Below are 20,591 nucleotides of genomic sequence, written 5' to 3'. Positions count from 1 at the left end.
AATCACGTTACCATGTGTTGCTGTTGCCATGGTGTTTAATAATTAAAATTAGTAGGAATGCTAATATTCTACAAATGCTTTTTGTGTTTATTAGCTGTTTTAATTAAATTAAGTTAAATTAAACAACTAATTTGCATAAAAAATATACCGCAAATTTCTTTTTTGTGTGATTTTTTCGGAGTTTGCGGCTGATTACCACCTCCATTTTTTTCCTAACAGGAACGTTTTAACTAAATCATGCCTGTTTTTGCGTCCGATTGTCGTTATGTTGAACGTAAAATTTATGTAAAGCATGTACATATGATATTTTAGACGCGATTTGAGTATTTAGCAACAACGAATAAATCTAGAACCATATTTTTTCTGTACCTCAGTACTTTTTGTTTGCTCCTTTACCACAAAAAACAGGTTTGCCTTTTCAAAAACTTTGTTATACAAAAATCGGATGATTTTATAAATATACAAGAAAATTTAACGAAAATTGAACCATACATACCTATATAGAAAACTGGCCTTTGATTCAGGAAATTTCAGATTTTCAGGAAACTTTTTGCCTGAATTATTCAGACAATTTCGCTTCACAACTGACCAATCTTACGACTTTGAAAATACCAGCTTTTTTACTCAAAACTAAATCGATGTATAGAAATTTTATTAATTAGAGCAAGCTGCAGCAGGGGAATAAGTGAACATCAGGCACACCAGTCCAATGTTCTATTTTCCGTTTCAAGTTTTAACTTTGTTGGTTGATTCGTAATTACTGAAAATATAACACTCACTTAATAACTTCGTTTCTTCTACCCCACCATTTGATACTAAAATTAGGTTTTTGAATATTTTTCTTTTAGTTTTTCATACTAAAATTTCATTATGTTAACTCATTCCAGTGTGACGCCGAACCGCACGAACTGGTTGAACTGCGGCAGGATTGCAACGAGAAAGAGTGAATTCGGTCGCCGTACGGTGTCAAGCCCCAAGCGGGTGGCTCATCCCTCCTGAAGTAATAAAAATGAAAGAAACAACAACAACCGATTTCCTGTGTTGAATGCAGCAAATGTCAAAGAGCTCAAACGAAAGAAAGAAACTATCTCCCTAGTGGCTATTTTCCGGAGCGTAACCATCAAACAACCAACATGTACTCTCGTTATCACCGTCTTAGTAGGCCAGGGTGCTGTAAGCAAATGCAGCTCATATTTTGCCCTTTTTTCCCCCAAGGGGACAGTGACATCTCTTCCAGTGTTAACCTGTGTCATTTATTGCGTCATTAGAATATGTCAGGAGTCAGGACAGGTAGAGTACGGAGTACACTATCAGTGGATGGGAAAAGGTATTCGGTAGCTTTTTCTCATATTTCAGAATTGGGTCCGTTTGCTGTGTGGTGTTCATCCCTGAGCGTAGAATCGAAATAAAAAAAGTGTTTGAAAACAGAATTTTCCAAACCCTGGAAAATATCCGTAATTCGTACGAGCTTAAGTCTAACGTAGCGTCAGTGTTAATTAACTGTATAATTAAAAATACTTACAAATATATTTTAATAGTTAACGTTTTGTACATTTTTTATTTTCTTGTTTTTTTTCGTGGCTTATTTAGCAATCCAATACAAACGCGCATTTATTTTCGGTTCAGCTTCAGTTTTAGTGTTTAGGGAAGGTAAGAGAAGCAAACTGCCATCGTAGAAGTTTGCTCAGAGGGCCAACACAGAAAGAAGACTAACCCATCAGATTGTTAGAGCAAGGAAGTTTTGTTTTTAGTATAAACCTAATTCGTTAGCGCAGCCACGAAAATAATATACGAACTAACTCTCTGTGTTGGGCGTTTTTAGCTCCAAAAAGAATGATGAACATAAGTTTTACTTAGGAAAAAAAAATGTTATTCGTAAATGTTTCATCTAAAAAACCGAATTCGATTGTACCAAGAAATGAAATTCACGTAAGTGAACATTTTACCAGTGAAAGGAAAATAAAATGTGTTTGATGTTGAACGAAGTTCTTTTTGTTTGGGTGACATATTTATCACATTCTCCTACCGCGTAGCCAAGAAGGGTGGGAAAAAGAGGGAGCCATTCCAAGCTCATTAAAGTTTCTAGTGTTATTACTGACACGTTTCGTCGCAAACTCGTGAAAAAGATTAAGCAAATCTCAATCTTCTATCAAGCAAACAAGCTATTTGCATAGTAAACAAAACCGACAACCTAATCGGACATTCTTTTTTCACCGACACAAAACAAAATATTTTTTTTAAAACTATATTTTGCCAAAATCTTTTTTTGTTTTGTTTTATATTTATTGATAATTATCTTCGTCTAAAGTTAGAGAAAATGTATAATTGTATAATTGTTTTGTCCTACCACGTTTTAGCGTTTTGACGTAAAGCTGGATGTTGTCAAACAAGAATCGAATTTGGATTTCTGAACTATTTATATAGCAGTACAATTCATTTGCGGTCAAGTGTGGTGGAAATAAACAAAACCTTACTATTTAAACATACACAGGGCTTCCGAGTTTTATCTTTAAATTGTTGGCGTACTTAAAACAAACATTCTTAACTTACAGTTTGCCAGGAAAGCTTTCGTTTCCGCTCAATGTTTTCTGCGAGTAAACGGGGTAGAATGAGTCGGGGGCTTATTCTGCAGAGTCAGCCGATTGCCAGATGAGACGTTCCTCGTAGAAGTCTATGACCAGTTGTGGACAGTGTTTGCGTGCTTCCTTCGACGAAACCAGCTGTGCCTTGTCTTTGTCCTTCCATTGGATCAAAAACAGCAACTCACTGTTGGCTTCGGTGGCACCTAGAATTTTCTCCGGAATGTATCCTTTCTCGAACCCGTTCATACCGTCATCACTGGCGGATGCATCATTATCGGCTGCTGCACTCTTCGATTTGTTTGATTTAGTCGAAGCGGAGTCGTCCTTGTCGTCGTCATCCGAACCATCATTTTCCGCATCAGAATCGTTCTTTTTCTTCGATCCGCCACTAGATGGCTTTGAGCTACTGGGTTTCTTCTTTTCCTTTGTCTTCTCCTTCTCCTTAACATCCTTCTTGGCATCAGTTCGAGTATCCTCGAATGCTTTAATCAAGTCAGGGCACTCCAAATTTTCCTTCGGTTCCCAAGTGTTGGCCGACGAGTCATAACCCTTCCACTTCAACAGATACTCAATCTTCCCCTTACGCTCTCGACGATCGACGATTTTTTCCACCACATACTCCTCCTCTTCGCTAGATTCATCCGATACCTTGTTGTTATCCTTTGATTTGCCCATGTTTTTTCTGAATTAATTATGCAATTTAATTAATAATTCTGTAAAATGTCCTTTCCACCGCGTCACTCACTAAACAAATACAGCAATCAAAGCAAACGCAGATGCACAAGCAAATGTCTGCAAAAAGCAAAAGGAAAAAAAATGCCGACATTCCAGACCGCCAAATATTTGTACAATTTTCTCTTACCAGCTGAACGTTTTCCAGTTAAAAACACCGTCTCGCACTCCAATTCAGACTTTGTTCGGGAATTAAAACACTTTTCTCAGTAGAAAACTGCAATTTATTGCAAAATTTCGCACTTAACACCGCAAACCAACCTCGTTTGCCAAACAGAAAAATGCGCGATGGCTTCCAATTTTCGGCAATCTTCCGCGGGATAGAACAATCTGACAGACAGTTGACCTCTCGACCAGAATGATGTTTTAGACGAGAAGGCGCATTCAAATGGTTTTATACCAGTGCAAAAGCTCAAACACGCAAGCACATTTTGAAAATGGCGTAATACCGGTCGCACGTGCAAGAAAAATTTTAGAAAATAATCGCAATATCTATTATTGTGCACACTTGTGCTCAACAGCCGCCATTATCGCTCATGGAAAGCTGGATAGCATTAGAACCTGGTTTTTCTGAATTTTTTAGTTAGTATCGTCGTGAAAAATTATGTGAAAATTTTTTTCCCGCTATATATTGTGCGCGCATTCCCCTACTGGACACGACGGTTTAAACAGTCGTGTCACAGAGAACAGACATCCATTCACGAACAAATTTTTTGGGAATTGTTGGATAAAATTTCAAATTAAAATCACCTAATATGCTAGCGTCACCACCACTATAGTTTCCCAACTAAATGATTCTTTTGATTTGCACACTGACAACCTTTGGCTCCTCTGGCGCTAGTTTATATGGACTATAAGCGTTATGCTAGCGCCAGAAGCTAGCTGTTGTGAGTTTAGTGTAGAATTTTATGCGCCTTCAGCGACATCATCACTATAGTTTCTCAACTAATTTGACACAAGTTTTATCCAAGTGGGGACCTTTTGCTTGGATGTCTGTTCTCTGTGGTCGTGTTTCTGAACGGTCGTAAAAAGGGTCGTTTTTAGCTTTTGACAGATATAATGTCAAATTGTGTCATCATCGCTATTTTATTGGAACCAATCAAGCACAGTCAATAAACCTAGCAACCGTTATATCAGAAGAAACTGAATGAAATTCAGCATGAAATGAATTTGTTGTTTCAACGCCGGTTTGCCGAAATTTCATAGTGAATAAAGCGTAGTTTACTTCATTATCCAAACAAGCAATAACAAAGCAATAACGTTCGTATTCGAACGCAATTTTTTTAATGCTTTTGTATGATTAACAATGATTTTTTTTTACCTTTAAAACGTTTGAAACAGTACCTGAACTGCCCTCGGAATCCATCGATCAAGTAAAAGCACAATAAAACTTTCGCTTGACTGCTCAGAAACTTGTCTTGCATTTAAAAAAAATTGTATGTAGAAATTGGTTGGAAGATTCTTTACAATGATCTAAACCTATACCAATTTGATATCTGTGTTTGGGAAGTAAGCCAAAACAAGTGACCAAGTTTCCTCATTTCAACAAGATTTCTTAACACCGCGATTAAACCTAGATCATTTTGATGTCCTTGCTTGGAAAGTACGCCAGAAAGAGTGACAAAGCCCCCTCGTGCCAACAGATTTCTTACGAACGCGATTAAACCTACTCCAATTTGATGTCTGTGTTAGGGAAGTGTGCCAGAAAAAATGACACAAGTTCGTTGTCCCAACAGATCGCAAATTCTTTACTGCGAGATGATTAAATCTAGGCGAATTTGATATCTGTGTTGGAAAAATGTGCTACAGCCTAGGCTACAGCTGTAGTGTTCGGTTATAATATGACTCTGTATGAATCGCATGCTTGCCGTTTCATTAGAAGTGTAGTGAAAAGAAGTGCTCTTGATAAAATAGGATGGAATTGGTAAAATCCTTTCAACGTGGGGAACCACGGGTAATAAAAACAATCTTTAATTTCTGTAAGGTAGCAGGAAAGCAATAGTTTGTGTTCTTGATTTTGTTAAATTATTTCCAAATGCAAATAGAAATAACTCTAAAATCTTTTGAGGATTGAACGTATGCAATGTTACTACTTTGATAAATGTTACATACAACGCATGTAGCATGTATATATGTTGCATATAGCATGTATACATGAAGAATCGAATGATTACAAGCATGGATGCATGCTACTATCACTACAAAGAGACTTACGTAGTCCTACGTCACCTATATATGCGGTCGTGTCTTGTACACAACCCCTCTGATTTTTTGCTTTATTCTACGCAACACAATTTTGCGTAGAAACATCTTTGCGACTATTTAATTGATGCTATTGGTTGACGATATCGCCATTCTATTTCGTCCATTTCGTCATTTAAATTAGCATTAGGTAAAATAATCTGAACTAATCCATCCCAGGTAACCAATAAGGATTAAAATAAGCAGTAAATCAGTCGTTTATTAACATCCGTGTCGTTTTATACTGCAGGTTTTTGTTTATCAGCTTTTTGACTGCATAACTGTTGTAAATTGGCATCCACAATTCTATTTAAATTCTTCTTGTTGGTAACTAGCTGCAAATAAGCATTGTCAGCATTATAAGAGGGCTAGCAGTAAAGTAGCCGCATATTTTGCCAAAATAGCATTTAAGTAGCATTTAAGGCGACTTAAATGCTTATTGGCTTGCTTTTAAATTGCATTGGAAATGCTTATTGGTTACCTGGGATATTGAGCTGCAGGGCACAATTAATTTCCGATTGAAATAATATTGCAGATTTATGGACGAATAACGAGAATGATGTTTCTTGAACAGTGGTTTATTAGTAACTAAGGAAAAATATCTAGGTACAGACCTTAATAACGAATGAATATAAAATCGACTGCTACTTAGATTTGTTTCTTCAACAAGATGGCATCAAAGACGCGAAATACAAGAAACTTGCAGACAAAATGTAAGTAAAATCCCAGTAGCGAGCTGTCATTGATTCGTGTTAAATTTTTACGGGCCGTCAAACAGTAGATACACAAGAGAAGTAAGATAATAGATACGTTTCGGGATCGCTTGATGGTTATTTCGAATTATATTTACAATTGCAAATAATTGAACATATAGTGCAAAGTGACATAAATTTAACAGTCGAAAAATTCACGTGGCGAAAATTTAATGCAAGTATGTTTGTTTACCAAAAGCTGTCAGAAAGCTGTTGCGCTCGTATGTAGCTGCTTGCATTAATGTAACAAACAGGCTTCCAACATAACATGTGATGTTTTTGGATTTTATCACACAATTTTTGGTAAAAATATTTTGAAAATAGAAAATAGATAAATATTTTTTGATGAATAAATACGGCTGATAATATTCTCTATTACGAAGTAATGTAAGGGTTCCATTTCCATTCCATTTCGCAACACTCTTTGGCTGTTTTCTTGCAGTTGCTGTGCATTTAGTCGTTTCACTGTAATCTGCAATAATTTTTTTCTTTTGAATGTAAATCAAGGATATAAGGTGAACATAACTCATGTACCCTAGTTGAACTCTTTTCGAGCAGTCGACCTAATTTATCATACCACCTTAGCTGTCAAAATGAATAATCCTTTATTTTCATTCACGTTAGCAAATAGAAGAAAAATATTCATCACTGTTTAGCACTAGCAAAAATCAACAATAGTTTTGAAATTGTGTCCAAGATTATCTGTGTTCCACCCACAAACCATCCTCCATGTGAACATCGTCGGCAATCCGGGATAGCAGTTTATCCGCAAAAAAAAGTGGAATAGCGCAATGGCAAGCAGCAGCCCGAACGCAATGTATCTGCGACAGCAGTTTTCCGCTCTGCTTGGGAACACCTCATCATCGATCAAGTTCATCTGCATATCAACGCTGGTCGGGTACGTACTGTCCTTCTCAGAGCAAGCCGTAAATATTTTGAGCGTGACGCCCGGTTACCTGATGCCACCGACCTTTTGGGTGTGGACGATATTTACGTTTTTCTTCATCGAATTGCACTTTTGGGAAGTGCTGGTGGACTTGATCACGGTGGGTCTCTGCGGAAAGCTAATCGAACCGTCCTGGGGGCAGATGGAGATGCTGCAGTTCTTTGCTATCACCAATACCGGGGTAGCCATCCTGACCAGCTTCTACTATCTGTTCTATTCGATGATTACCAAAGATGCGGAACTGCTGTTTGACGTTCACATTCACGGACTAGCGGGAATGAATGCTGGTAAGATTGCCGTGGGTTCAATTGTGCGTAGCATTTTGTAATACGTTCGAATTATATTTCAGCTGTAAGTGTAGCCGTTACACAAATCATGCCAGACCATCTTATCGCTCGAACTCCTCTTGGGAAGTTCACAAACAGGTATAATCTGTGATTAGTATGTACATATAATCAACTCGTTACTGAAGGGCGTTTGTTTTAGAAATGTTCCGCTGACGGTAGTTCTACTATCGATAACAATGTGGGCTTTTGGCCTGCTGGATGGAACATACCCAGCAATGTTTGCGTCGGGATTGTACGTTTCTTGGGTTTACCTACGTTTCTATCAACGACACACGAACGGCACCCGAGGGGACAGTGCCGAGAATTTCCGTTTCGCTAGCTTTTTCCCTAATGTATTGCAACCTTTCATAAACCTAGTGGCGAATCCTGTCTATCAGGGTTGTCTGAGGATCGGAATTGTGAAACGCCTTACATCGCAACAAAGCAATTCGTCCTCGCTGCAATCGGTCAGTGTACACTCGTTAGCCGGTGTAGATCCGCATGATATGGAGCGAAGGAGGTATAATCTAATCATTTTTGGGTTTTGTTCGTTCCATTATTTTTAACGACTATTTCAGGCAAATTGCACTGAAAGCTTTAAGCGAGCGACTGTCTAAAACCACAGATTCTAGTCGTCAGAATATGCTGCCGAAGTCATTCCCGCAAACAGCTACTGTTGGTGCCGCGGCAGGCTTTTCCGGAAAGCATCACCATCACGGGCATCATCATGGACATCACCATCACGGCGGTGGTCATCTACCTTTTCCAATGACGATGGACCGGCCGGCGATCCCTCTGCCACCTCCACCGTCGAAATCTGCACTGAAAGCAACCGATGCCGTGCCGAAAGCCGAGGACCGTTCAAATAGCACAAGCAACGTCGATTTAATTAACTTGGAAACAACGGATCCTGCATCCAGTAGACCTAGTGCTTCAACAACGGGGACAATTGCGACAGCAAACACTTAAACACTAGCTAGCGATCGGGAATTTGTTAAACATTTCGTTCGATCATCCACTAACGATCGCATTCCGAAGTGAAACAAGCCCGAAAAACGGGCTGTCTACCGAGGATCACAGTTTTGGATGCAAAGAGAAGATGCTTTAAATAACTAATAGGGTTCGCGCTCTACCTTTCTGTTTATTATTTTCTTTTCCTGTAGATTTTACTTGTGATGATAAGCTACTAAATTGAAGGATGATATTGCATTGTAGGATAGTTCACCTAGGAGTGCATTATCGTGAAAAGATCTAATAAATCCTGCTACTGAAAGACCCGTGTACTTGCTCTTCGAAATCTCAAAATGCCATTTTGATTTTCGTATTTATTTACTTATTACTCTAACAAATGCACATTTTGTTTCTGATCTTTCTGTTTTGCCAGGCGTCAGCAGTGTCTGTTTCGAACTCGAAAGCCCCGAATAGACTAATGACACATTCCAGTGTTACGGGACACTATGCCCACCAAGCAAATTAGCTTTTTTGAACCAAATCCCAAATAGAGCTTCAAATGGTGAGTTAACAACCTGGAAGGAGCGTCAAACACAGCTCTGGTCCTCACAAGCTCCCGCCTCACGTCTTCCACGAGTCAGATGATACCAAATGCGGCGTAGCCTGGGCACTGTTGTCAATCAGATAATAGCGAAGTGAGGAAATGCTATAAACAGTGCTGTCTTCCGGCGAGACAGGAGGTTAGGGACAGGCCCAACAAGCGGCCCTGGAAAATAAAAAGTTACCAACAACGAAGAAGAAAATAGTGATCGGAACAATCGGCGTCGACCTACGCGACGAAATAAGGTCTACGATTGGGAATTCGGGACATGGAATTGCAAATCGCTCGGCTTCCCGGGTTGCGATAGTATTAATCTATGATGAACTACATCCCTGAAACTTCGAAGTCGTAGCACTGCAGGAACTTTGCAGGACAGGACAGAAGGTATGGAAAAACGGGCATCGAGCGGCTACTTTCTACCAGAGCTGTGGCATCACCAACGAGCTGGGAACCGGCTTTATAGTACTGGGAGAGATGCGCCAGCGTGTGATTGGTTGGCAACCGATCAACGCAAGGATGTGCAAGTTGAGGATTAAGGGCCGTTTCTTCAATTAGAGTATCATCAATGTGCACTACCCTCACGAAGCGAGACCCAATGACGAAAAGGAGGCGTTCTACGCGCAGCTGGAGCAGGTGTATGATGGCTGTCCGCGACGGGACGTGAAAATCATCATCGGTTACATGAACGCGCAGGTAGGACGGGAAGCTAATCGGAGGACTGATCGGTAATCGAGCCAAACAGCCTGCATGCCGCAACGAAGGACAACAGCCAACGATGCGTAAATTTTGCAGCTTCCCGCAGTATGGTAGTCCACAGTACCTTCTTCCCCCGCGATATCCACGATGCTACCTGGAGATCACTAGACCAACGATTAGAAAAAACCAAATTGACCACATTCTAATCAACGGTAAATTCTTCTCTGATGTTATAAACGTTCGCACCTACCGCAGGGCGAATATAGATTCGGATCATTTCCTAGTTGCAGTCTGCATGCGCTCAAAACTCTCGACGGTGCATAACACGCGTCGAAGTCGTACGCTGCGACCCAACATCGAGCAGCTACGAGTCACCGGAGTTGCCCAGGAATACGTGCGGCAGCTGGAAGCAGCGCTACCAACAGAAGAGCAACTTGGCGCAGCAATTCTTGAAGATGGTTGGAAAAGCATTTAGACCGCCATCGGTAGTACCGCTCTAGCGGCTACCTAGTGAATCCGAACCGAAACAACGATTGGTTCGACGGCGAATGCAAGCAATTAGTGCAGGAGAAGAATGCAGCACGTTAAACCGTTCGCGCAAAGGCTATGAGCCGCAGGCCGATATGTGTCAGGACTCAGACGGTAATCTCACGAACGAACGTGAGGTGATCGAGAGGTGCAAGCAGTATTATGCAAAGCAAAGCCATGGGTTTATACCGTCTTTAGACATTACCCTTCTTTATCGACAGACTTCGCAGCCGGCTGTTAGAGTACAGGAAAATTACGGGGCCAGTGCAACAATCCTACTGACTCTAACTAGCAAGCACCGCCTAGCCGAGGTTCGAACATACGACGACTGGCTTGTTAGACCAGCATCGTACCTCGAAGCTAGCTGGGCGGTCAGTATTATGACGAGCACCTTAACAGCGATGTAGCTGAACATGAAGGTGGCGAGATGGAAATAGATCTTGGAGCACGTGCAGAAGACGACAGAATACCAGCCCCGACCACCAGGAGATAGCAGAAGTGATCGGTCGGCTGAAGAACAATAAAGCGGCTGGGGCTGATCAGCTACCCGGCAAGCTGCTGAAATACGGTGGTGATGGTGACGCACTGGCTAGAGCGCTGCACTGGGTCATTGTCAAGATTTGGGAGAAGGCGCTACTACCGGGTGAGTGGACGGAAGGCATCGTGTGTCCGATCTACAAAAAGGGCGACAAGTTGGATTGTTGACATTACCACGCTTCGGATTTCCGGATAAACTAACGCGACTGGTCAAGGCGATGATGGATCAAGTAATGTGTGTTTTTCAAGTATCAGGGGCAGTCTCGAGTCCCGTTGAATCTCGAAGAGGGTTACGGCAAGGTGATGGCTTTCATGTTTGCTGTTCAACATCGCTTTGGAGGGTGTGACAAGAAGAGCGGGGATAGACACGAGTGGCACGATATTCACGAAGTCCGTCCAGCTTCTTGGTTTCGCTGACGACGTTGACATCATTACACGTACCTTTGAGAAGATGGCGGAAACGTACATCGGACTGAAAGCTGAAGCCAAACGGATAGGACTTGTCATTAATGTATCAAAAACAAAATACATGAAAGGAAGAGGTTCTAAAGAAGTGAATGCTGACCTCCCTCCCCGGATTCATTTAGACGGTGATGAAACCGAGGTGGTAGAAGAGTTCGTGTATCTGGGCTCACTGGTTACCGCAGACAACGACATTATCAGCAGAGAAATACAAAGACGTATTATGGCAGGAAACCGGGCCTACTTTGGACTCCGTAGGAGGCTGCGATCGAAAAAAATTCGCCACCGCACGAAGTTAACAATCTACAAGATGCTGATTAGACCGGTAGTCCTTTACAGCCATGAGGCATGTTTTATGTATACACTATCACTGTAAGGTAGGACTTTCGGCGGGAGGAAACACAAGTGCACAGATTCTGCCCGCTGAGGCCCGCTCAACGACTATTTATTCAGTTGTTTTTCGTTTAGTATTGGTATGTAGCGCAGTACATAAGAACCTTCAGAGAGAGAATGAGAGAAAGAGTATGGCCTAATGATCGATGATTATTGGGTTTGGCATTTACTGAGCCATTTCTAATACACTACAACATGGATTGCTCGTGGAGGACCAACGCGCTTAGTGTTTTCGAACGGAAGGTGTTGCGCACCATCTGCGGTGGAGTGCAGATGGAAGACGGAACGTGGAGGAGGCAAACGAACCATGAATTGCATCAGATGCTTAGGGAACCACCCATCCCTCACACCGCAAACATCGGTCGCCTGCGATGGGCTTGGCACGTCGTGAGGATGTCGGACGACAGCCCGGTTAAAAAAGTTCTCAATAATGATTCGACTGGAACGAGACGGCGGGGCGCGCGGCGAGCAAGATGGAAGGCGACCTGCGGACCTTACGCAGACTACGTGGCTGGCGAATTGCGGCCATGGACCCAGTGAAATGGAGACGACTTCTTCGTACAGTTGTTGCTAGTTGTGTCCCGTAGCGCTGGATTTGTGTCTAATGCCTAAAGTGCCCATGTTCGTGAGAAACCGCGACAGCAGAATAAAATGGGATGAACTGTGAAAGAACAGAGGATATCGGCAGGTAATGATTATTCGGCGACAGTGGAGTGGAAAAGTATCAAACATTGGATTCGGGAGCACACAATAGTCGCCGTCATGTAAAAAAATCAGATTTCCGCCGACAGTTCGTTGCACAAAAACAATCCCAGCTGGAGAGCCTTCCTCTCAGTGCAAAACTTAGCAGGCTGCAGTTTGAATAACCTTGAAAGGTTCCCTCGATAACGAATGTTTTTTCAGGATTTTATTTCTTAAAGACGGTGATTCACCATGTTTTTGGGGTTTTACCCGCTACGTTACTTTAGGAATGATAACGAGGGCGCATCAAAGACTTAGAAAGTCACACAGGAGCATCATAATAAACGGTAGACCAAATTAAGTGGCATGGCTAGTGATGTCCGAAATTTTCAATTATTCGATTACCGATCAGTAGTATCCCAATGAAACGAGCCAATATATATATATATATTCTCGTGCCATCCGCTGCTGTGTTTTTGGATGTTAAATGTGCACAGACAGCGAGCGGGTTACAGCAGCAATAAGCTCCGGACTATCGGTGATGACGGAGTGACAAAAGTAATCCTCCTCTACGGCACCAGTACGAACCACTCCTACTGCTAACTAATCACAAATGAACAGCCGCAAACATTGTTCGCAGCTAGTACAAATAGTTTATAATTGTTTAATATGTGCTGAATAAAGGTTTCTAGCGTAATTTTGTACAGCAGGTGCCTAACATGATTTAAGAAGCTACTCTTCAGCGCTTAAATATCTTTTAGCCGAGGTTTGTTTCTCGCTTGACAAACTTAAACTTGTAAATCTACATCGGCTAAAAACTCGGCGCCTGTTATATGTCAGATTATCTCAGATGCGTTCATCGACGGCTTCCGACCCACAGGATGTAAGTTCGAATCTGGATGAGTGAAAAAGTAAAATGGCGGGCTAGATGAATTTCGAGACAAACAATGATTTCCTACTAAGTCTCTCATCATAAATCATAATAATAATATGAATACAAAAATGGATATGAAAATAACGAAACCCACAAAATAAAATAAATACTTCCTACATGTTTTTTTCTTTTTGCTTGTTTAAATGTTGAACTGCTGTGGAATAAATGTAGCTTCAGTGCCATCAGCAGTAGTTTAATAAACATACCTATACGTACTGAATAAACGTTTTACTATGCGTTGCATAACAGTCATACAAACGCATCTTCCACGCCCAGAACCAGCACTGTGCTGTTTAAATTCTCCAAAACCCACTGGATAAGCATTGAACAAAGGTGTTTAGACATACTTGAAAAGCAGCTATACAGCATGTGCTGAATAAAAGCTGTCGATTAAACGTTTAATAAGCAAAAATTGTTCCTTGGGTAGTCCCTAAGTTGATGAGCATTTCCTCCTAACAACGCTAATATACAGAGATATAGCGCCCTACACGCTTGCATACTATTATCTCATCCATAACGATGAGAAATAACAGCGGTGATAAAATGCAGCTCTGTCTTACGCCAGCAGTAACCCTTATAGGGTCGAACAAGATGCCGTTGTGCAAAACCTTGAAGAGAAAGCCTCGTACTGAACCTCGATGGAACTGTCTCTACGCCTAAGTGCACCCCAGATATTTTCATGGTTGAGTCGGTCAAACACTTTTTCGAAGTCAGCGAACACCAGCAGAAGTGAGGTCGTGGAATTCGTTGGTCTGCTCCAATGCGGAGCGTTGGGATATTGACCGGTTACTACGAAATCCAGCTTGCTGCCGCTGGAGTACTTACAGATTACTTTGAGCGTAATACTGAGCAACGTGATGCCACGCCAGTTACCGTATTCAGCTGGGTCTCCTTTTTTAGGGACTTCAACCAATATGCCCTGCAACCAGTCCACCGGAAAAGATGCGGTTTCTCAGATATTGCTAAAAAGCTGATGCATCATGTGTGCTGAGAATCATACAGAATCATCAGAATCATTGCATACTCTTGATGGATGCTTTAATTTCACCCAGTGATGTACGCGATTAATGCGACCAACTATTAGCGTCATACTCTGCTGGTTTTGTTGGTCTGATATTTAGGATATATTGAAAACTAGGAAGAGTTGTTCAAAATATTCAGTCCATCGCTTAAGCTGTTGTGCACGGTTAATCAGACAGTAACTGATCAGCTCTGTCCTTTACTGCCGCTATTCGCATAACCGTCACATTTTCTATGGCGTTTCCTATATAAATGGGACTGTTATGCGAAGAGCGGCAGTTTAGCAGCTTCATTGTATTCATCCTGACACCACTAAGGTCTCGAAAAATATCGTACAACAAACGGATATCACCAGCGGCGGTTTTTCTTTGTTAGGCTTGAGAATTAATCCAGACTCTCTTGTCCCACCTGGACCTCCGCTTGTCGATCTTCCTCTAAGTTTCATCCGAGATCTACTGCCTCCGGCCGCTACGCACTTTGCCGAGGCATTTGTCACTGTTCTTGATGTCGGTCCATTACTATTCGACGGTTCCACCAGGTGGCAACTCCGAGACTTGGGATACAAGTTGTTCGACAAACGCCCTTTTTACCTTAAGATTTTCCAATCGGCGAACGTCGTTGGACACATGCACCGCGCAAACGATAACGATAGGTAACGAAACGAAACGGTAACAAGGTGATAGTCGGATGCAATATCAGCGCTGCGTTTGTTGCGTACATCAAATGTGGTAGATTTGATTTTCTGTTCGGCCCCTCCCCGCAGTTTTTGAAGGCAGAACCGACCGGCCAGTTTTTGTAATTTTCAGACTTGGCAACCCTAGCAACGGCTGATTTGTGCAGTTACAAGCAGTCGTCACCATTGTAGGCCACTCGTCGCCAATTTTCCCAGTCGTCCAAGTAGAAGTGAATCATTTTTGACCTGGTTGAGTCATTTTGCACGTTGAGCTGCCCTGTTTCTGGTGCCGGTGGACTTGTTGAAGAGAACTGTTTTCGTCGCACTGCCGCAAAACCTAGAATCAGCCATAAGAAAAACGTCTTGAATCTAAACTGGATCACAACCGCTCTATAGAGAAAGAAAGAAGTTTTCGGATACAACTATTTCTCCACCATATCACTTTTGTTACAACATAACACGTGTATTACAACAATGAATAAATGTAACATATTGGATAGAAAACTACAAAGATACTGATGAAGATAAAGAAAACACTTTCCCAAGCGTATACTGTATAAGTTTTGTTTGTAATACGTTACGTCCAAGTAGCATAAAAATCATAACCGTCTTCCGTACAAGTTATTCCAATCGGAATGATAATTTATAAAATATTTCTTACCAATAATCGGACTAGTACGTTATTCTATTTATCACTGTTGAGAATATACAGTGATCGGTTTGTGGCCGATCGAAAAATTCTCATTATATAGTGGTATGAAGTGAGACATCAATTCGATCCTAACATTGATCGGACCGTTTGAAGTAGTAGTAATAAATTTGATAGTAGAATAGCTAAACGTTTTTTTTAGTTTTCATTCCAACACACAGCACAGCACGCGTCCCATCGAAATCGTTATGTTGCTTTACAATAAATACACAAATATAGATTGGATTATTTTCATATCGCTCCATAGTTCACAGCTGCCCGTTCTATAAAAACATTTCCACACCCACGTCCAGCGAGGTATTGCACAGGGAGGAACGCTCTTGTAATCAGGACTTTATCGGGCGGGAGCTCGATTCACCGGATGGTGCTTTGTGCTGTTTGCCTCGCGCGTTACTGTTCTCAACCAGTATGTTGGTGGACCGCTCGGATGCGGCAACCGAGGCACCATCGTCGTCTTCGTCGTCCTCTTCCTCTAAATCGTCCGGAGAAATTCGGATCGCCTGGTACCATTTGTTAGTTAAATCAGCCATTTGGCTCTTACAGTCGTGTAGTTCCTAGCAAAGTGAAAACATATGCCAATAAATGAGAAAGTATTAAATTACTGGACAAGAAACCTACTTGATGCGTGAACCTTCTAGTGAAAAACGGTGTAAAATATTTCCTATCCAGTCGCGCAAAGCCGACCAGCTTGGACTGGGTGAAACTAACTTCCTCCTCTTCGGTTAGCTCCGAGAGATGCTCGGAATCGATAGCCTGTCCCCATTCTCGCGTTTTACTGAGCGAAATCGCTTTTTCCTTTCGTTTCTTCCCCAGGCGACTGGCACGACTCGCTCGGCGGGTTTTCTTTCCCTCGGCTAGGTACTTCATCAGCGGCATTGTTGAACCACCGAAAAATAGCGTCGTAAAAAGGACAATAATCAATGTCGTCGTAATAACGACGTGTCGCGTTTCTTCAGTCGAAAACTGAAGATGCAGCGAAAGAGCGTAGGAAATGGCACCCCGCAGTCCGGAGAACCACATGATGAAAGCCATCTTGTTGGTAATTTTGTGCTCGCGGAATCGATTCACCAGCCAAGCTAGAGGGAATATGTTGCACGCCCTTCCGATCAGGCACAAAACAATGGCCCAGATTACGAACGAGAGCTCGCAGCGATGTTTGAAGGAGAAGATCGCCAGTCCCAAATAGGCGAATACGCAAGTTTCAGCAATAAAGGCTAGCGTACGCATCGTTTGTTGCATCGTGATTTGCGTTACCGTTGATAGGTTAAAATGGGTATAATGGGACATTACGATTCCGCAAAATAGGATTGCCATTATGCCTGTAATAAAGAAGAAAATCAGGAATGATATCTTATCAAAGAACTATTATTATAGCTTAATTGTCTTATCATGCACTTACCCGATAAGTGAATGCCTTCGGCCAGCACGTACGGGGCATACGTAAAGACCAACATCAAACCAAACTCCAACGATGGATGCTTCCGCAAATCCACATGTTTCAGCAGCAATGCACTCATCAGCGCAAAAACTACGCCAATGCCGGCGGATGCGAAAAACATCAAACAAAATGTGTTGAGCGCTGATATAATCGATTCCCCAGTTCCGGAGCTTCCAGCCGTATCCGAACCGGAGACCATCGGCATCACGGTTGTCGTTAGTACAATCGAAATCGCATCATTCAGGATGCTTTCACCAAACACCAACATGTTCAGTATCGGGTCAATATCCAGAGCGTGAAAAATTGCCACCGTTGCGACTGGATCCACGGCCGAAATTAGCGAACCGAAGGCAAAAGATTCCACGAAATTTAGCCTGTAAGCCACCTCGGCCAGCCCCAGCAAATAAACCCCGGAACCGATGACCAGTGCCGATATGGTCGTTCCAATAATAGCAAACACCAGTATAGATCCAATATTTTGAAAGAAATTACCCTTGTGCAGATTGTATCCAGATTCGAAGATGATCGGTGGCAACAGCACGAGGAAAAATGCTGTCGGAGAAAAGACTTCCTCCCGTTCCCAGTTGGCAATATGTTTGACGGATGAGTTGTTCAGTATCAGGCCGATAAGGGCTCCCAAAAAGACGACGACAATGCTTTCCGGCAGATACTGGAATCCAGTCTGCAGCATCATATGGATCAGTAGAATACCGAGTGCTATCACACAAAGTACGAAGAAAATCGACATAGAACTGTAGTGCTCCTGTTCCACGGCATTTTTCTCCGGAGACATCGTTGTGGTTGCATTTTTCGGTATGGGTTTTTCTCTTTCAAGGTTTTCTTTGGTGGCCTGCGCTGGATTTCCAATGTCGGCCAAAATTTGTGTGGCATTTGTATCCGAAGGACTCTTTCCAGCGGTGCCTGCTATGGAACCTGCCTCACCAGCTGCTGCTGGAAGCTGCACATCGGATGCAACATTGTAGAACGTCGTGAAGAGAAATCCGCAGATTAGTAGAAAATACACGAATCCAGACTTCATCGTGTCCTTGAGGCGCTGATTCATAGCACAGAAACGTGATCGGAAAAAAACTCTGTTTCGATTGAATCTAGTTCGAGTGATCCATTTAAGCAGTTTTATTCTACCACCAACTTAAAATCTGTTCGTTTTGTAGATAAAACCAAAACCTATTCCACAGTCCACAGAAACAACGAATGTTTTGATTCACCGCGGTGGATTACGCACCAACCAGCCGTAGCTGTACCGATACCCGATGTGCATTGAACAAATCGGACGAATTGAAACGCAAAGCTGCCAAATTTTTGGCTTGTGAGAACAGCATCCGTTTTGGAGGTTTTGGAAACTTGGCGAGCGGTAGCCTTTAAAGCATCCTCAATTGTTGCTTTCAGTATAATGAATGTATTCGAAATCAGGTAGATTTCTGTATTCATTTCTGCTATTATTTCTTTGTATAATAGAAAAATAGTCTTTTGAATTTAATTTTTTTATAACTTTGTGTTCATGGCAGCCCTGGGTAAGTATCGTTGTGCCAGTGGGTGGGTGGGTGGTGTGGTTGCCGATTCGGGAGGATTTGGGCAGCTTTGCGAGGAGTGATAAAAAAAATCGTGACAGTTGATCAAACAATCGACGAACGGAGAGAAAAATCGAAAGTGCTCTACAAACAAAGAGAAAACTGTCTAACACTAAATTGAAATTTACCTAAAAGAAGGTTGCTTCTGTAAAGTTATATGAACATTATTCCAGAAACATTTTCATATAATTTCCCGTGAATTCAATATAGCTAAATATTCAATTTATCGCAGAATTTGAACTATAGAGATTAGAAACTTTTAATTACTCTATCCATGCATTCATATCTTTTTGTTTGTTTGTAAATATTTAGAAGAACTGCATGGTGTGATGATTTCTCGAGAAACTCTTTGCGGTGGCCCGCTCCTTTTATTATTACGGCTCAAGGGGTCGGTCACTCGGCACAGCCTTTTTTATGTTAGGTAACTTGAGACGAGCCGAACTGTGCCGATGCTATACCAAAAGTGCCGAACTGCAAGATTTGTTAAATTCATTATAATCTGGTAGATCTTAAAACCGTGCGAGATGATTTTGACAACAGGGAGTGCTCCTATTTCATATGTAAAATTGAACCGGAGGTGTGCCACTTAATATCTCTGGAGTGCCGCGGCACAATGTGCTGAGTGTCCGACTCCTTGATTACGGCTACATAAAAGCCATTTAATTAAAGTTTTCTTAACTGTTGACTTGCTAGTGTAGTAGCTAATAGAACCAGTAACCAATTCATGTAAAGCCGATGAATTAAAGTTCTTTTGCATTGCCGTGATAAGCGAAAGAGAACAGACACGAAATGAATCTCTCATTGCTACTTAGGTCCTGTTAAAAAGTTGCGCGAGATTTGTTTAAAAAATTAGAAATTTGACCAAATTATATCAAAAAGCTATGTCGCGTTCCCCGCAGAAATCAATGAATGACTTCAAAATCAAGTGAGAAATGGGCATAATTCCCCGCCGGAATCATGAAATAAGAAAAAATGTTGAAAAAGTACTCAATTCTAGACTTAATTTGTTATAAAAATATTGGAAAAAGTTACGACTCAGGTAAACAACGCCGCATGTGTGCAGGTAACATCCCCAACACACTGATCGCCAACAGAAAAAAATCAAACAAATTCAAAATGGCAGGTATTGAAAGTCTCCATAGGAAAGCTTCCTACTTAGCCTCATTGTCTGTTAAACACATATAAAATTATTATGCACCATCAGGCAGCAGATTTTTTTTTTATTTAAATCAATATAGGGTAACCAACCTATTTTGGACCCCCTCAGCAGCTGTACATAATTTGGACACTTACAGCAAAATCAAATGGAAGTGTCCAAATTATGTACAGCTGCTGAGGGGGTCCAAAATAGGTTGGTTACCCTATTATTATGTTATACACTGCTTTCAGCTGTTATTTGAAGCTCATAAAGGCCTATTTTAAATTCTGCTTCAACCTCATTAGTTGAAATATTTATTGATGTAGGCTTTTATTCGTAACGTGATCAAAAACGTGATAGTATTCACAACAACCTACAAGAGTGAGGAATACAATGACGTTGCAAAAGTTAATAATTTTCACTATCATCCCTTGTATACTATTTTGCTTCAAACCTTATCAAAATCATAGTTTCCAATAATTTGTCATGCCATACGAATAGATAATTGCTCTAACTATTCTGTATCAATAGATTGATATGTTAAATAATATGATTATGTAACAGGTAGAACTTATTACCACATCCCTTCCAAAAAAAAGTCTATGCTTGGTGCTCTGCAAAACGCATCAACCAAATAACGGAAGCATCTCTCATGATTGTGA

General features: G+C 41.5%; 4 protein-coding genes across 4 annotated transcripts in view; 2 read left to right on the top strand and 2 right to left on the bottom strand.

Annotated features, from left to right (window-relative positions):
• LOC128739158 (excitatory amino acid transporter 3) overlaps positions 1-1,951 on the top strand; it is a 52,538-nt gene extending 50,587 nt beyond the window's left edge. Inside the window, exon 10 of the mRNA XM_053834579.1 lies at positions 888-1,951. Coding sequence (XP_053690554.1) covers positions 888-947 — 60 coding nt within the window. The 3' untranslated portion in view covers positions 948-1,951. The remainder of the gene's footprint in view (positions 1-887) is intronic.
• Positions 1,952-2,254: 303 nt separating this feature from the next.
• Positions 2,255-3,600, bottom strand: LOC128742600 (chromobox protein homolog 3-like). Its single transcript, XM_053839012.1, has 3 exons — positions 3,445-3,600; positions 3,328-3,374; positions 2,255-3,264 (listed from the first exon to the last, which is right to left on the bottom strand). Exon 3 carries the CDS (start codon positions 3,255-3,257, stop codon positions 2,622-2,624), a length of 636 nt encoding a protein of 211 aa, XP_053694987.1. The 5' UTR covers positions 3,258-3,264; positions 3,328-3,374; positions 3,445-3,600; the 3' UTR covers positions 2,255-2,621.
• A 3,327-nt stretch (positions 3,601-6,927) lies between these two features.
• LOC128742474 (transmembrane protein 115) lies at positions 6,928-8,845 on the top strand. The gene is made up of 4 exons (XM_053838844.1): positions 6,928-7,540; positions 7,603-7,678; positions 7,740-8,099; positions 8,158-8,845. The coding sequence occupies exons 1-4, from the start codon at positions 7,099-7,101 to the stop codon at positions 8,546-8,548; spliced, it is 1,269 nt and encodes a 422-aa protein (XP_053694819.1). The 5' UTR covers positions 6,928-7,098; the 3' UTR covers positions 8,549-8,845.
• A 6,655-nt stretch (positions 8,846-15,500) lies between these two features.
• On the bottom strand, positions 15,501-18,578 carry LOC128741466 (sodium/hydrogen exchanger 8). Its single transcript, XM_053837302.1, has 3 exons — positions 17,164-18,578; positions 16,383-17,083; positions 15,501-16,318 (listed from the first exon to the last, which is right to left on the bottom strand). Exons 1-3 carry the CDS (start codon positions 18,263-18,265, stop codon positions 16,091-16,093), a joined length of 2,031 nt encoding a protein of 676 aa, XP_053693277.1. The 5' UTR covers positions 18,266-18,578; the 3' UTR covers positions 15,501-16,090.
• Positions 18,579-20,591: the final 2,013 nt, after the last annotated feature.

This window comes from Sabethes cyaneus, chromosome 3 (genome assembly GCF_943734655.1).
Source record: "Sabethes cyaneus chromosome 3, idSabCyanKW18_F2, whole genome shotgun sequence".
Lineage (NCBI taxonomy): Eukaryota > Metazoa > Arthropoda > Insecta > Diptera > Culicidae > Sabethes > Sabethes cyaneus.
Note: the sequence above shows the minus strand (reverse complement) of the source record. Positions and strands in the feature narration are given on the sequence as shown.

Coding starts and splice junctions, on each gene's coding strand:
- LOC128742600 (XM_053839012.1), bottom strand. CDS start 3,257: ATGGGCAAATCAAAGGATAACAACAAGGTATCGGATGAATCTAGCGAA.
- LOC128741466 (XM_053837302.1), bottom strand. CDS start 18,265: ATGAATCAGCGCCTCAAGGACACGATGAAGTCTGGATTCGTGTATTTT. Junction 17,084..17,163: donor CGAAGGCATTCACTTATCGG/GTAAGTGCATGA, acceptor TCTTTATTACAG/GCATAATGGCAATCCTATTT. Junction 16,319..16,382: donor CTAGAAGGTTCACGCATCAA/GTAGGTTTCTTG, acceptor TCACTTTGCTAG/GAACTACACGACTGTAAGAG.
- LOC128742474 (XM_053838844.1), top strand. CDS start 7,099: ATGGCAAGCAGCAGCCCGAACGCAATGTATCTGCGACAGCAGTTTTCC. Junction 7,541..7,602: donor ACTAGCGGGAATGAATGCTG/GTAAGATTGCCG, acceptor ATTATATTTCAG/CTGTAAGTGTAGCCGTTACA. Junction 7,679..7,739: donor CTTGGGAAGTTCACAAACAG/GTATAATCTGTG, acceptor CGTTTGTTTTAG/AAATGTTCCGCTGACGGTAG.